The sequence below is a fragment of the Mercenaria mercenaria genome, chromosome 7 (assembly GCF_021730395.1).
Source record: "Mercenaria mercenaria strain notata chromosome 7, MADL_Memer_1, whole genome shotgun sequence".
NCBI classification, from domain to species: domain Eukaryota; kingdom Metazoa; phylum Mollusca; class Bivalvia; order Venerida; family Veneridae; genus Mercenaria; species Mercenaria mercenaria.
The window spans coordinates 22918051-22933417 of NC_069367.1; the positions used below are offsets into that span (position 1 = coordinate 22918051).

Consider the following 15367-nt stretch of genomic DNA (forward strand, 5'->3'; position numbering starts at 1 on the left):
AGTCGTAAGCGTTTTAATTTAGGAACCCGAAAGCGATAGGGCAGTACAAACGCAGGGACAGTTCACAGGGAAGCGTCCCCTACAGGTAAAATTGATCGATTTTTGCTAGAAAATTGATTTCTCGTCGGACCCGAAATGTTAGTTGTCAGCCCGGACCGGTGTGATTGACAAATGGTTACAGATCCGTGGATTGAAAAACCAGAGAGTCATAGGAAAGTGCTAATTAAAAAGCTGAATCTACTATTGTTTCCTAGTGGGAATTGCATTTTTATTTTTGAAGAACATTAATGGTAAAAAGGTGCATTGTTAAAGCATACTGAAATCGTAACAAAACACGTTTTATGATCTTCACCTATGCTCAATGCATGTTAAAATGTTGAAATGCTAAAATATATTGCCTATGTTAAACAGTTGGTAAGGGGTGGGGTTGGGGGGGGGGGGGGGAAGATGTAGGTCATGACACCAAGCGCCTGTGCTTAAAACCAATGAAGTCGTTCTACAATGAATAGACACGACCATCTGAAATATCTGTTTTATACGACTTCACTAGAAATTTTCAAAAAATCTTTTGAAAGGACACTGCCATCTACAATTTAGTCCCAGCGATATTTTGTCCTAGTTCGAAACGGGAAAAAGACAAACACTGCTGTATGCACTGGTATATTCTTAATACAGAAGAGTGGATATATAGATTATGTAACAATAACATTACAATCATACTAAGAACTGAAATAGGACTGAACTTCTTTCAAATAAAAAGAAATAAACGACCTAAAAAAATTGTACAATACTTCTTACTTAAAATTGAAATGAACTACAAAGTCTAAAATAATGCACACGTCCGTTTTCGTTTCCATTATTTCACCCACAGAAACATGGTGAAAAGGGACAGACAGAGGCCGACGAGGGGAAAGCTCATTCCTGACGCACTGTTACACAGATCTTTCGTGCACGAACACGCTTCGGCTCCGCCCTTGCTTTCACAATCGTCTCCAGCGCTAATAGGTGAGCAAACTCTTATCACATCTGTAACAGAAAATTATAACTAAGTTTTAATCTATTCGTTAAACGCTCATATCTTAAACAAGAATGTCCGAGTAGCTTGTGAAACTCCCTGAACACGTACGTTAATACTAGTTTATTTTGTGCAAAACCTGCATAAAATGTACAAAATTATATGTTGTGAAAGTACATGTATCATTTTGAAAAGATTAATATGTTCGGGGATGTAATACTTGAACAAATTTAATTGTTCAAGTACTATCAGAAGTACATGTACTCGTATACCATCGAGCATTTATGATCAAAAGAAACAACTTTTATTTAGAAAGAGTCTCTTTGGGTTTGTATATTGTCGTCAGAGGGGTCATTATAATTATGACACGTCAGGCACACTGTGCCATTAGTAATCCGTCAACGGCAATAACCAGTAACAATTCAATAAATATTCCATAAAAAGACGGCGTTTGTCGTTCCATGTTATAATGTGGCTAAAAATTTCTTATTAAAAGGCGCTTTTTGACACATTATACTGGCGAGAAAGGTAATAAAAATCGAACTACAAACAAAGAAGATATAACCATTTGCAAAACTTCATTTAATGACCCCGGCCGCAATATTTGGCACGGGTGGCATCATCATATCTCCTTATAAAGGCATTGCTATAAACGGCAAATCAGTCAAAAGCAACATAGATAATCACATTTTGTAGGTCGTAATACAATATTCTTAGTTTGTACAAAAAGAATGTAAAAGAAATTTAAGTTCAATTTTCAATGGTATCAAGGAAAATTTTGACATAAATCCCAACACTTTGGTTACGGTTATAAAAGGGAAAAATAACGATGACATCACTGTGCTTAAATTGGCTATCATTTCATTAAATTTATTATTCTTAAATTGGCATATCATTTTTGTTCATTACGCTCTTTCTAAATAGAAATGTCAAATGTATTATTCCCCTGGAAGTCTTGTTTTATTTACAATTATTATGGTTTAGTGTAATTTTCTTACTTCCATCCGTCTTTGTTTTCAGACAGGATCCTGCGCAGGTATCTGTTTGAGCCTTACTCTTATCAAAAGGGTCGTTGCATCCTACGCAAGTGTAACATTTGATGGCTGATGCACTTGAAACTGAAAAGAAAAGAAAGTATTAAAAGTGTATAATTGTACTAAAACTTTAAGGCAGTGTATAGTAGTCGCAACTTGACCGCGATGGTTGACCTTAGGCTGATTATTCATATCGATTATTTCATTATAGAAATCAAGGGTGCTTAGGGTAGCCGTGTATATTTATATGGAATTAGTTTGATACAATGCAGTATCAAAGTATATATGCTTACATTTGGGTCAGTTAAAACTTTCCAATACACTAATTCATATTTACACAAATTTATTTTTCCCTTTTCTCGGTAGCTCTGTGTTTTACGTACACTCCTTTTCAATAATAGGTTGTGCCTCATTATGTATTATAATGTAAAGGTCAACCATCGGGGTCAAGTTGCGTCCACTATACCCATAATGATACAAAGATATTGTTTGTAACGCTATTGCGGCACCCTTCGATCATAACCGAACGGAGGATGCCAAAATACGTTATCAAACGGGAAAAGGCGATCGTCATTACTAGTCCAGTAGCTTAAATAGGTTACTCAATATCGCCTGCTGCCTGATGGAAATCGACAAAATTTCTGTCTCATAATATCAAAAGCTTGTAGTAAAACAAACTATCAAACAAATTTTGTCTAACAATTTATTTGAATACGAGTAAAACACTCAACAAAATAACTATGTAGAAATATAATCATCCGATACAAGATTACATGTATATATCTTAACTAATTTGAAATATTGAAAGTGCATGATTTGTTCGGAAATATAAGAAAGGTGCTATGGTCCGTAATTATTGTTTAAGTAAGTATTAAGAAGTAAGAAGTAAGTATTAAGAAGTAAGAAGTAAGTAGGAGCCTTGTAAATGGTTCATGAATTTCGGAAATAAAATGTGTTTAAACCAACATATCAAAATTTCAATAATCCTGATTAATTTACGCAAAAATATAATTTTATTTACTTAATTACCAAAGCCCGTTTTTATTAACTCACAAAATACGCATGAAAGATGCGTTTTTAGAAAATGAATATATACAATTTACAGAAATAAGGAAGTGAATATTTTGATATTTTTTTACTAGTAAATGCTTAAATTTCACACACATATTAAATGCTCGTTTGTGATAGGGTATGATAGCGCATTTCAAAAATTTTGAAATTGTAACAACTTTATATTGTTCTATGCGTAGACTAAATTTCAAAATTGTACGTTCAGTATTATTCTAACCCTTACCCTGTTAATTTTCTATAATGAACTTGTCCATCTTTCAATTTGGACAGTACCATTAACTGTTAAAAGGGGTGCTTGCCAAAAAGATACCGATTGAATGGCGAACCGTGCAATCTGATCATGATCTACACTGATACTGAAAATGGTATTGGTTATGTAAAGTATAGAAGGAAATCAGTACGGTAACCAAGTAATCCACACTAGCCACACAGAATAAACGAATTATATTGTCATGAAAGCCTATAACACAGGCCAACATGAAAATAGCCAACAAATTTTAAAGTACACATATTTTGATAAAATGCAAACTATGATCGCGTCGTAAATGCATCCTTTATAATAATAAAAAAAAGAAATTTCCTAAGAAATATATCTTATAATTATCTTATCGAAGACAGTCAATCCAAAGATTGTTTTATAAGAGAAATGTTCACAACAAGAAGGACAATTATTAAGAAAGCAAAGAATAAGAGTAGACACATTTTATAAAATATCCGAGTTTGATAATTAACCTATAAAATCGTTAAAATTCATGCATAAAAATATATATTTTACTCACCCAAAACGCAAACAATTAGAAAACCCAAACACAATGCAGTTAAGTTATTCATTTTCAGAAACTTTTATTCTTCCAAATTAAACGTAAACGCAAATACTGTTTTCAGACGGTTAGAAGACGCACGCCAAACGCAAACTGAAGCAATCCAGAACGACCTACTTCCTTATAACAGTTATAGGATAAAAGCTTACAATTTGTCAACATTTACAGTTAGCTCCTCCTCCAAAATTTTAGTCGCTTGCATCAGTTGAGGCCCCGACATAGCATTTTATTCACACTCGATTGTGTTCTTTTTCTATATATTTTGTTATTGATGTACACAAACATTGAACAGGTTTGGCATAGGAACTGCATTGACAGTTTCACTTTAATCACTTCCAGAAGAAGAAGAAGAAAAAGAAAAAGAATAGTTTGTTTCATAAATTAAGGAGACTTGTGCCATTATGGTTCCTCGTCCATACATCTGTTGCAATGTCGAGTTTGTACACACACACACACGCGCAAGGGCCCACACGTATATTAGTGGAGGCTTTGTTGCCGAGTGGTTAAGGCCGCTGACTTCAAATCACCTGGCCCTCATCGATGTGGGTTCAAACCTCACTTGAGGCATAGAATTACTAATGTGAAAAGGCCATCCAGCTGGCTTACGTTCTACCAAGGTTTCCTTCCGGGATGAAGTAATGCCTGGATGGACGCCTGGGGCCTCCATCATCAAATACTGCAAAGTCGACAAATAATCTACAATTATGTCGGTGTGACGATTAAACAACAGAAACAAAACAAAAAGAATGTCCATTTGCTTTAATGTTTTAACCTTTATACTCGTATAAAATAATATGAAATAAGGCACTGCCTCAATCGGGAATCGATCAGACTTCAACGCATCCCTTTAACATTTAAAAAAAAATTTGCCTACTAGGGTGTTAACAGGCAAATTGTTGAGAAGCACAATGACAGACTTAAGGTGATCACATCAGCTCACACTGTGCTCAGGTGAGCTAAAAATCATACAAACTGAAAAGTTACTAGATTGCAACTCACTGTTAACAAGACTAAACAGACACACACATCAACAATCTATTTGCACCACAGCAGGTTAAGAGCTCAGTCTAGGGAGACATATTAGCCTTCTTGTGCAGGCTTGATTTTTTTCTATTTGTGTTAAGTGTAATTCTGAAATTACTCCTAAAACAAATCCTGATTTTGCTTTTATATACACATTACAAAGACTTGCATTACACTTTATTTATTGAATAAAATGTTCACATGTTTAAGGTTTATCTGTATACACATTTATAATGATCACAGATCACATAATTTGTTTTATCCATACAAGAAATAGAGCTGAACTGTGAATAACAACTTTTAATAACAGTACTTGATACTTTTGTCAGGCTTTGAAATAAGTATTGTCAAATAAAGAAAATGTGACTTGCTGTAATCTGTATTCTAAAATGTACAATTTCTCTTACAACAAGAACAAATAAACAAGAGGGCCATGATGGCCCTGTATCGCTCATCTGACATATTGACCTAAAGATCATCAAGATAACATTCTGACCAAGTTACATTAAGATATGATCATAAATGTAGCCTCTAAAGATTTAACTAGCTTTTCCTTTGATTTGACTTGATGGCCTAGTTTTTTACCCCACATGACCCAGATTCAAACTTGACTTAAAGATCATCAAGATTAACATTCTGTTTAAGTTTCATGAAGATGCAGTCATAAATGTGGCCTCTAGAGTGTTAACAAGCTTTTCCTTTGATTTGATGTAGTGACCTAGTTTTTAATCCCACCTGACCCAGATTTAACTTGGCCTATAGATCATCAAGATTAACATTCTGACCAAGTTTCATTAAGATATGGTCATAAATGTGGCCACTACAGTGTTAACAAGCTTTTCCATTTGATTTGGCCTGGTGACCTAGTTTTTGGACCCTAGATGACCCAATTTCAAACTCGTCCAATATTTTATTGAGAGTAACATTCTGACCAAGTTTCATTAAGATTGGGCCAAAATTGTGACCTCTAGAGTGTTAACAAGCTTTTCCCTTGATTTAACCTGGTGACCTAGTTTTTGCCCCCACTTAAGCCAGATTTTAAATTCTGATCTATGGATCATTAAGATTAACATTTTGACCAAGTTTCATTAAGATATGGTCATAAATGTGGCTTCTAGAGTGTTTAGTTTTTTCTTTGATTTGACCTAGTGACCTAGTTTTTGACCCTACATAACCCAGATTCAGACTGGACCTTGAGATCATCAAGATAAACATTCTGACCAAGTTTCATGAAGATATAGTCTTAACTGTGACCTCTACAGTGTTAACCAGCTTTTTCTTTGATTTAACTTTGTGACCTAGTTTTTGATCCCAGATGACCCAATATCAAATGTGTCCAATATTTTTTAAGGTTAACATTCTGACCAAGTTTCATAAAGATTAGGTCAAAATTGTGACCTCTAGAGTGTCGACAGTCAAATTGTTGACGACGGACTGAATGGACATCGGCGTGGGCGATCACAAAAGCTCACATTGTTGTATGGAAAAGGTTTTTAAATGTTCCCCGTCATCCTGACCTTTGGAACTCTAAATCAATACAGGTAATCTGCTGGTCAAGACCAACCTTGTACTAAATTTTGTGTTTCTCATCCCAAGCATCCTGAAGTTATTGTCAAAAAACTGTTTTAAAGAACCGTTATTTTGTTGAATTTAACATCACACCGACACAAGATAGGTCATATGGCGACTTTCCAGTTTTAATGGTGGAGGAAGACCCCAGGTGCCCCTCCGTGCATTATTTTAAAGAACCAGGTCAGTGTGACCTTGACCTGTGACCTACTGACCTCAACATCATTAGGGGTCACCTGCTGGTCATAATCAACCTCCCTAACAATTTTCATGATCCTAGGCTCAAGCATTCTCAAGTTATAATCTGAAAAACATTTCACTGTTTTGCCTTATTGTGACCTTGACCTACTGACCTCAAAGTAAAACCTGACCTGTATTTCATGATGTGACACCTGTGTACAAACTTTATCATCCCAGGCTCAAGGTCTCAAGTTATCACTCGGAAACGGTTCAATGTTCAAGGTCACTGTGACCTTGACCTTTGATCTATGACCTCAAATTCAAACAACCTGTATTTTATCATTTTACACCTGTGTTACAAAAGCTAAGATCCCAGGCCAAAGCGTTTGCAAGTTATCTTGACCTTTGACCTACTGACCCCAAAGTCGTCTTGACCTGTACCTATGTACCAAAAATATTTAAATCGGTCAAGCTTTTCATCTGGAAGCCATGAAAACCTACTGACTGAAAGACAGACAAGCTTACTACATGGGGGTATAACAGAACATTCTCTTTAAAATCTCATGAAAAATATTACTTTACTGTAACTATGTTAATTACAATGTAGTAGACATTCTTTACAAAATAAACCAGAAAACAATTATCTAAAATAAGATTAATGAAACTTTAGTATGTTTTATGAGAACTAGATGCCCATGGGCAATATGTCGAGCCCGCCAGCTGTCAAAAGGACTGGGAGTTGTACATGACACTCCTTGTCTCACTGAGGCAAACATTTATGCCAAATAAAAGAGATTGCAAAAAGTTACAATATAAATTATTTACAGTAACAATAAAGGAATGTAAATTAAAAAAAAAAATCAAAAAAAAATTTAAAACAAGAGGGCCATGATGGCCTATATCGCTCACCTGTTATCATTGCACTTGAGGACAAGAAGGTCCTCAGAAAAAATATCTAAGTCCAAAGGATAGGAACAACAAAAGGAAAGAAATTTTAACCAAAAAGAAAAAAAATTCTTACAAGGTACAGATATGTCAAAATACACCTAAAAATTGGAGGTACCATCCATGTTGTACCACAGAAAAGTGGTCTTTGTTTTTCCCTACGGCAAATAACAAAGTTACTAAAATAAGCTATTTATAGTAACATAAAAGGGAAGTAATTAAAAAAAAATGTTTGTAAGTGAACAAAAGAAGGATCTGCCAAATAAATCTGTTAACATAAATGAAATTTCAGATCAGTATCTTCATTAGTTACTGAGATATACCCATTTTAATTTGAAATAAAGGGAGGTAATTTGACATAAAATCAGTCCATAGTTATCTACCCTGATTGGCTCAGTCCAACTAATGACAATAATGAAATTTCAAATAAGTTCTATAAGTACTTATTGATATAAATTCATTTTGACTACAATCAGGGGAGGTAATCAGATATAAAATAACTCTGGAACCTACGACTGGATCTGATTTGTCATGGAATCCAAGATTTATTGTTGTTGAAGATATTTTGGAAGTTTGTATAAAAAAAAAAACATAAATGAAGTCTCCATATGGCTGCAAAAGCCAAAATAGCCAATTTTGGACCTTTCAAGGGCCATAACTCTGGAAGCCATGATGGAATCTGGCCAGTTCAAGAAAAGAACCAAGATCTTGTGGTGATACAAGTTGTGTGCAAGTTTGGTTAAAATCAAATCATAAATGAAGCTGCTATTGTGCAGACAAGGTCAAAATAGTTAATTTTGGCTCTTTCAGGGGCCATAACTCTGGAACCCATTAAGGGATCTGGCCGGTTCAACAAAGGAACTGAGATCTTATGGCAATACAAGTTTTGTGCAAGTTTGATTAAATTCAAATCATAAATGAAGCTGCTATTGTGCAGACAAGGTCAAAATAGCTAATTCTGGCCTTTTCAGGGGCCATAACTCTGGAACCCATAACGGAATCTAGTCTGTTCAAGAAAGGAACCAAGATCTTATAGTGATACAAGTTGTGTGCAAGTTTGGTTAAAATCAAATCATAAATGAAGCTGCTTTGTGCAGTCAAGGTCAAAATAGCTAATTCTGGCCCTTTCAGGGGCCATAACTCTGGAACCCATAATGGAAATGACCAGTTCAAGAAAGGAACCAAGATCTTATGGTGACACAAGTTGTGTGCCAGTTTGGTAAAAATCATATCATAAATAAAGTGCTATTGTGCAGACAAGGTCAAAATAGCTGAGTTTGGCCCTTTCAGGGGCCATAACTCTGGAACCCATAATAGAATCTGGCCAGTTCAAGAAAGAAACCGAGATCTTATGGTGATACAAGTTGTGTGCAAGTTTGGTTAAAATAAAATCATAAATGAAACCACTATTGTGCAGACTAGAAATTGTTGACGGACGCACGGACGCACGCACGGACGGACTGACGACGGACGACGGGTGATCACAAAAGCTCACCTTGTTACTATGTGACAGGTGAGCTAAAAAAAAAATATATAAAAAATTCTAAGTCCACACAAAAAATCCGCACCACCAGAGATAGGTCAAAATACACCTGAAAAATTGGATGTAACATGCATGTTGTACTACAGAAAAGTGGTCTTGATTTTTCCCTATGACCAGTAATAAAAAGTTACAAATGTAAGCTATTTATAGTAACAACAAAGGGAAGTAATTCTAGGATCTTATGCATGACCCTCCGTCGCATGATGATGAACAATTGTGCCAAGTTACATCGAAATCCCTCTATGCATCAAAAAGAAATGCTCCAGACAAAGTCATTCTTGTATCTGACTTTTGACCTCTAAGTGTGGCCTTGGGAACTGGTTCTTCCGCATGACACTCCATCTCATGGTGGTGAACATTTGTGCCAAGTTACATCAAAATCCCTCCATGCATGAAGAAGAAATACTCCGGACAAAGTTGTCATTCTTGTATCCTTTGACCTCTAAGTGTGACCTTGACCTTAGACTTAGGGACCTGGTTCTTGCGCATCACACTCCATCTCATGATGGTGAACAATTGTGCCAAGTTACATCAAAATCCCTCCATGCATGAAGAAGAAATGCTCCAGACAAAGTCATTTTTGAATTTGACCTTTGACCTGTAAGTGTGACCTTGGCCTTTGAGATAGGAACCTGGGGTTTGTGCATGACACTCCGTCTCACTGAGGTTAACATTCATACCAAATATAAACAAGATTGCTCCATGCATGTCCAGTTATGGTCTGGACAAACAAATCCAGACGGACGCACGCACGCACATACACCGAACAGACATTTGGACAACTATGTCTTCGCTTCCGCAAGCGGGCTCGACAATAACAAAACCAATGTGATAATACATTATCTCTTAAAGTAACAGAGCTTAGTCAATCACTGCTACTCTCAAAATAAATTTAGTTTCCAAGTAAATCCTGAATTCCTATCCTTAAAAGTTTTTTTTTATTCAAGTTCCCTTGTATTTCTGTCTTTTCATATTTTCTGGTGTTTCTTTCTTGCTTTTCAAGTATACTGGATTTGCTGACCTTCCATTTTGTAGCTGCCTGCTCTCAAGAAGTAAACCTGTAAAACACAAATCAAACATTGTAAATTGATAAAAAGAGACCCCAACCAACTTCCATAAAGATCCCATGAAAAATGTGACCGCTAGAGTGGTCACAAGCAAAAGTTTATGGACGCACGCACGGACGACGGACGCAGCGCGATCACAAAAGCTCACTAAAAAATCAATATCTGAGAACCGCTTCCTCCGGTAATACGAAGCTGTAAACAAAATTAAACCATTTGTTGATGTGATTTTTGGGAAATGTTACCTTGCATTTTGGGATGCTGGGTAAAAATGCAATATTTTTGGATTGGGAAGTGGCCGAATATAGGCCTCTGTCATATAAGGATGAAAAGCCCTGCCGGCTAACAATTTCTGACATCATTTTCAAAGTTTTTCTTTTCGGTGAGTTCTATATGGAATTAAATTCTTTGGGTAATTTTGAAAGAGGACCACCCCATGATCATTCTGTGAAGTTTGGTGTAAATCTGCCCAAGGGTTCTGAAGAAGATTTTTTACAACTTGTTGACACATGACGAACATCAACTCATGTTGTCACCCTGTGACATGCGATCGAGCTAATAATTGTTTAAATTTGCATACATGTATTAATTTTTATGGTTTTGTCCAGAAATGTTTTTTCATCAAGAAAATGAAATGGGAGTCTTTACTAAGGCTTAAAAAAAAATTCTTTGTTTCCGGTAACATGCTAAAAAAAATTAGGGTAGGTAGGTCAGAAGAACTTTTTCTTTGGATTTTTTAAAATTATTTTTAGGGAGACTTTTTGGAAATTATTTTTGTGTCAAAAAATAAATACAAATAGGGGTGTTATGCCTCTAGAGCATTAGTAAGTTGATTTATAACATCACTGTCCATGTTTAAAGCATAAAAAGTGCAGTTTTGCAACTTTTTGTCAAAAAGTTGATAAAAAAAAGTTCTCAAAGGCCATAAAAACATTTAGGGTCTGGCCAAAAATTTATGGTAGGTCAGGATACCGGAAACAGACAATTTTTTTACGTCTAATGTTCCTTGGTATTTGATTCTGTGCACTGACTAAATCGCAAAAATCTGTCCACACAAATACTAATTTGTATACAGTAATTATCATGCTTTTTGAATGATTGAAACTGCTGCCCACAGCTGCAACTATATAATAAAGAAACAGAAAGATAGAAATACCTTATGAGCTGCAAGCAAGTGGTTTCATTCTGTCAACAAGCACTTTGGAGCAGTACAACAATACTCTGTATAATAGACCAAGATGCCTGAAAATAGTGAAAAAGTGAGCAAATTAAGAAAACATGGACAACCAGCAGTTTTGAAATTTCAAAGGTCTAAGGGCTAACATCTTTTTTGCAGTTTTTCAATTTTCATGCCAATAAAATGACCCCAATTATATTATTGGCATGGTGGGAGAAATTTGTGAAATAAAACTTTTTTAATGAAAATAAAACAGTAGCAAATTTTGTCAAAATGTACAATGAAACAAAGTAAATGCGGTTAAAAATTTCAGTTTTGAAAAAGAAAAGTCACTGTATGAGTATAGGTTTGTTTACACGACTGACCAGCCAGAACAGCAAAACATTACTTTAACCCAGTGAATTCCAGGTACCTTTTTGACTTGGTGGTCTATGACCTTCACTTTGCTCGATATCATTAAAAGGCAAAAACAGACTTGTAAAGCAGCTAGAAGAATCTGTTCTGCCTTCCTCAGTTTAGTATGAACACAGGAGCCGACAAAATGCTACGATTGTTTATTGGTATGTGACGGTCATGATTCATAAATGTATAGATATAACTTTAAATATATTTGAGTATGTGTGCAGTGTACAAAATTCAGATTTCAACTAACCCATTCTGGCAACCAGATAGAAAATTTTCCAAGCCTGACACCAAATTATTATTTCACATGCCTGAACTTAAAGCTGAATTTTGAACCATAAAACAACAGTTACTGGTCTAGCTCATACCCTCAAAATACTTCATCATATTGTTTGGGACATGATCGACTGGGGATTCCTAGAAGAACAGGAAATGAATGCATCGGAACAACAAGTAATGTGAGCGGCTTCAGTTTGCATTTGCAGAGCTCAAATTTAACTTTTTTGACCAACGTACTGCAAATTTTAGCACGTAGCTTTTTTTTCTTGTTGCTAAATCTGAAATCTACAAGTTTGCAAATTTAGACTTTCAATTAAAAATGTAAGAATATCCTAAAAAATCATGCTAGAACATCAATATTGTTTGCACGGTTTTCCTTGGCATACAATTTTGTGCGTTATAACTCAAAATGACCCTTAAAGTATTTGGAACGCATCATTGATGGCGTAACTTAACTACTGGCTGAAACTACGGCAAGGCAAATTTTCGTACTTAATATTATAAATACCGATTCAACTGTATACATGTAAGAATTAGTAAGATAGCCTGCGTTCTAGATTTAATTATAAGATAGACCTCTACATTTCTTTTAATATAATCAGTAATCCATTCAACAAAAAATGGCTAACCAAAAAAGATGTAGACTGGCTCCCGTCCCTATGTTTGTTCTTATTTACATATATCAGTTTTCTTCATTAAGAGGGAAGTAACTCCAGAAGATTGTTTCTACATTAAGGTTTTTTATTGCCCCTGGCTCCGAACATAGGTTCAGCCATCAGAAAAAATTGTGCTTTTTTAGAGGCGTAAAATTTTCTTATAAAATGTTTCCAATATTTATATAAAAATAACCATGCAGCCAGGGTGCCAGGCTAAAAAAGATGTTGTGTTTTCTGTTATCCTCAAATGAAAGCGAATCTACAAACATTAACCAAAACCGCAACAATTTTGACTATCATTTGTATTTGCAAAAAAAATTGTGTGAAATTTTTATCTTAACTCGCATTCCATGAAACTGACTTGCATTTAGCGAGTCCAAAATTTGAGCCCTGTGATTTGTGAAAGTAATTACATCTTCTGCATGATTATGGTTCTGACTTACTCTTAAACTCTTGCATTTATGGAACAGTTTGAATTCAATTCCTTCATAATTCTGACCAACTAATCGAGCATGCTTCAGAGCTCCAGATAAGGGCTGTACTTTTGTAATTACGAATTTGTTGGGGATCAGATATGACTTAATCTTAAAATGTGGCCATATCAATAAGGATTTATTTTAAAATGTGGTTGTATCAGTACGACATGTAAACAGTATTACATATTCCAAAGAAAGATCGAGCTGAATTGCATGTCTGCGCCAAGTTGCGCTTATCAACGCTATACCGACTGTTGACAATTTGCACGGTGTCAAATGAGTGTGGTATATACGAAACAAACGCCAATAGCATAATGAAATGATTAATGTAATGCATTAACACATAATTTTTTTGGACTTCAAAAATTATGCGTCATAAAAATCTGAAAAGGGGAAATAATTCTACCAAAACTGAAGGCAACCAAGTTATTTTTATTTTAATTTGTGTCATATGAACCAAGTTTGAAAGAAATATCTTTACTATTTTTCAAAAAATGTTAGTTTTTATGTCGAAAGCCAGATCGGGCAATGTTACCAGCTTGTTTAATATCTATATTTTTTTCTATAAGCCAATCCGATTCCCTATATTTAGGCTGAGCACAGCTTATTGGCAGAATCATAAGCTCAACTTGCACGGTGTCAAATGAGTGTGGAATATACGAAACAAACGCAAATAGCATAATGTAATGCATTAACACATAATTTTTTTGCACTTCAAAAATTATGCGTCATAAAAATCTGAAAAGGGGAAATAATTCTACCAAAACTGAAGGCAACCAAGTTATTTTTATTTTAACTTGTGTCATATGAACCAAGTTTGAAAGAAATATCTTTATTATTTTTCAAAAAATGTTAGTTTTTATGCCGAAAGCCCGATCGGGCAATGTTACCAGCCTGTTTAAAATCTATAAGCCGACCCGATTCCCTATATTTCTAAGGCTGAGCAATAAGGAATTTCTATGCTTTTTATGGGTGGGGTGTTTGTTTACATTATTATTATACAATGGAAAGTTAGTTACTCACGTTTCTAAAAATGTCAACAGGTCCAACCATGCACATGCTGTACTGGAGTGCCGTCCATATTCTATATAAAAGTAAAATAATTCCATTTATCAGTCATGCCTGCATTTCTTAATTTTAAAAATTCAATACTGTTTGCTTATTGAGTAACTGAGAAGTTCAAAGAAACTAAAGTACCGGAAAGGAATTAAAATACGATCTGAAAAGCGACACAAAGGTGAATCTATTCTCTCATTCCCCGAGCTGAAGAACTCGTTGGAGAATGTTTTTGTTTTCTCAAATTTTCAAAATGTCGGCGCCAGTGTAACAGTATCGATACTGTATCCACTCTCACTCTAAATATAAAAATATTTAAAATGTCGCCGTTTAAAAATGCTACTCAGTATTGAATAAAGCATGTTTGTATCACAAATTATATCAGTGTAGTCACGTTACCGGCTGATTAGCTTCTGACGCAACAAAATTAACAGCTTACTTTGAATATTCTTTCGGGTCGCAGACATCTTATTGTGCGGATATTGCGTTTCGCCTACTGATCTGACGGACGCTTATTAACATTAACGAAGACCGTGATATCCCGAATTTCATCGGGGTCGTCGCACGCCCATGGTCTAAACCGGAACTCCATATTTTTTTATTTGGATAGTATGTGTTGTTTGGATACCCTCGTATGTTACCGTAGTGGGATTCGATCCCGATTTTCGTCGCTTCGCGACGAAAATCGGTAAGATCGATTCCCTATAAATTCATGATACTTTACAAAACGTACCATTCTAAGCGTTTGAAAAATTGGGAAAGAAATATAGATCTATATTTTTAAAAATATTTTCAGCCAAAATGAAAACTTTAATTGTGGTTTTCCATTGCACGGGTTGGTACCGTCAAAGTTCCTTGAGGAGAGCTAATTGGAATATAATAAAAGAATATCAGTCTGCCTAACACACTAAGTTTCATTTAAATACCTCGCAATATTCTCATTACTAGAGAAGACGTATTTTTATGTATTTGTGTTGTGTCCCTTGTCATAGCAAATACATTTTTGTTATATCAACGAAATTAAATGACTTTCTTATCTCCTTATTGCCTTCTATC

At 35.1% G+C, this 15367-nt stretch overlaps 1 protein-coding gene and 1 long non-coding RNA gene across 3 annotated transcripts; both read right to left on the reverse strand.

Moving 5' to 3' along the window:
- Positions 1-653: 653 nt before the first annotated feature.
- Positions 654-4060, reverse strand: LOC128558459 (uncharacterized). The gene is made up of 3 exons (XM_053547784.1): positions 3900-4060; positions 2014-2133; positions 654-1026 (listed from the first exon to the last, which is right to left on the reverse strand). Exons 1-3 carry the CDS (start codon positions 3949-3951, stop codon positions 857-859), a joined length of 342 nt encoding a protein of 113 aa, XP_053403759.1. The 5' UTR covers positions 3952-4060; the 3' UTR covers positions 654-856.
- Positions 4061-9919: 5859 nt separating this feature from the next.
- LOC128558460 (uncharacterized) lies at positions 9920-15025 on the reverse strand. 2 transcript variants are annotated; one of them, XR_008371643.1, is made up of 4 exons: positions 14751-15025; positions 14279-14339; positions 11422-11507; positions 9920-10259 (listed from the first exon to the last, which is right to left on the reverse strand). It is a non-coding gene; the product is annotated as an uncharacterized LOC128558460 (long non-coding RNA). The 2 variants fall into 2 exon arrangements; XR_008371642.1 differs by having other exon boundaries at positions 14453-15025.
- Positions 15026-15367: the final 342 nt, after the last annotated feature.

What these genes read in the sequence shown, in the direction of transcription:
- LOC128558459 (XM_053547784.1), bottom strand. Translation starts at nt 3,951, where the DNA reads ATGAATAACTTAACTGCATTGTGTTTGGGTTTTCTAATTGTTTGCGTT. An exon ending in TCTAATTGTTTGCGTTTTGG is followed by an intron (nt 2,134 to 3,899) that starts GTGAGTAAAATA and finishes TTTTCTTTTCAG; the next exon opens with TTTCAAGTGCATCAGCCATC. An exon ending in GAAAACAAAGACGGATGGAA is followed by an intron (nt 1,027 to 2,013) that starts GTAAGAAAATTA and finishes TTTCTGTTACAG; the next exon opens with ATGTGATAAGAGTTTGCTCA.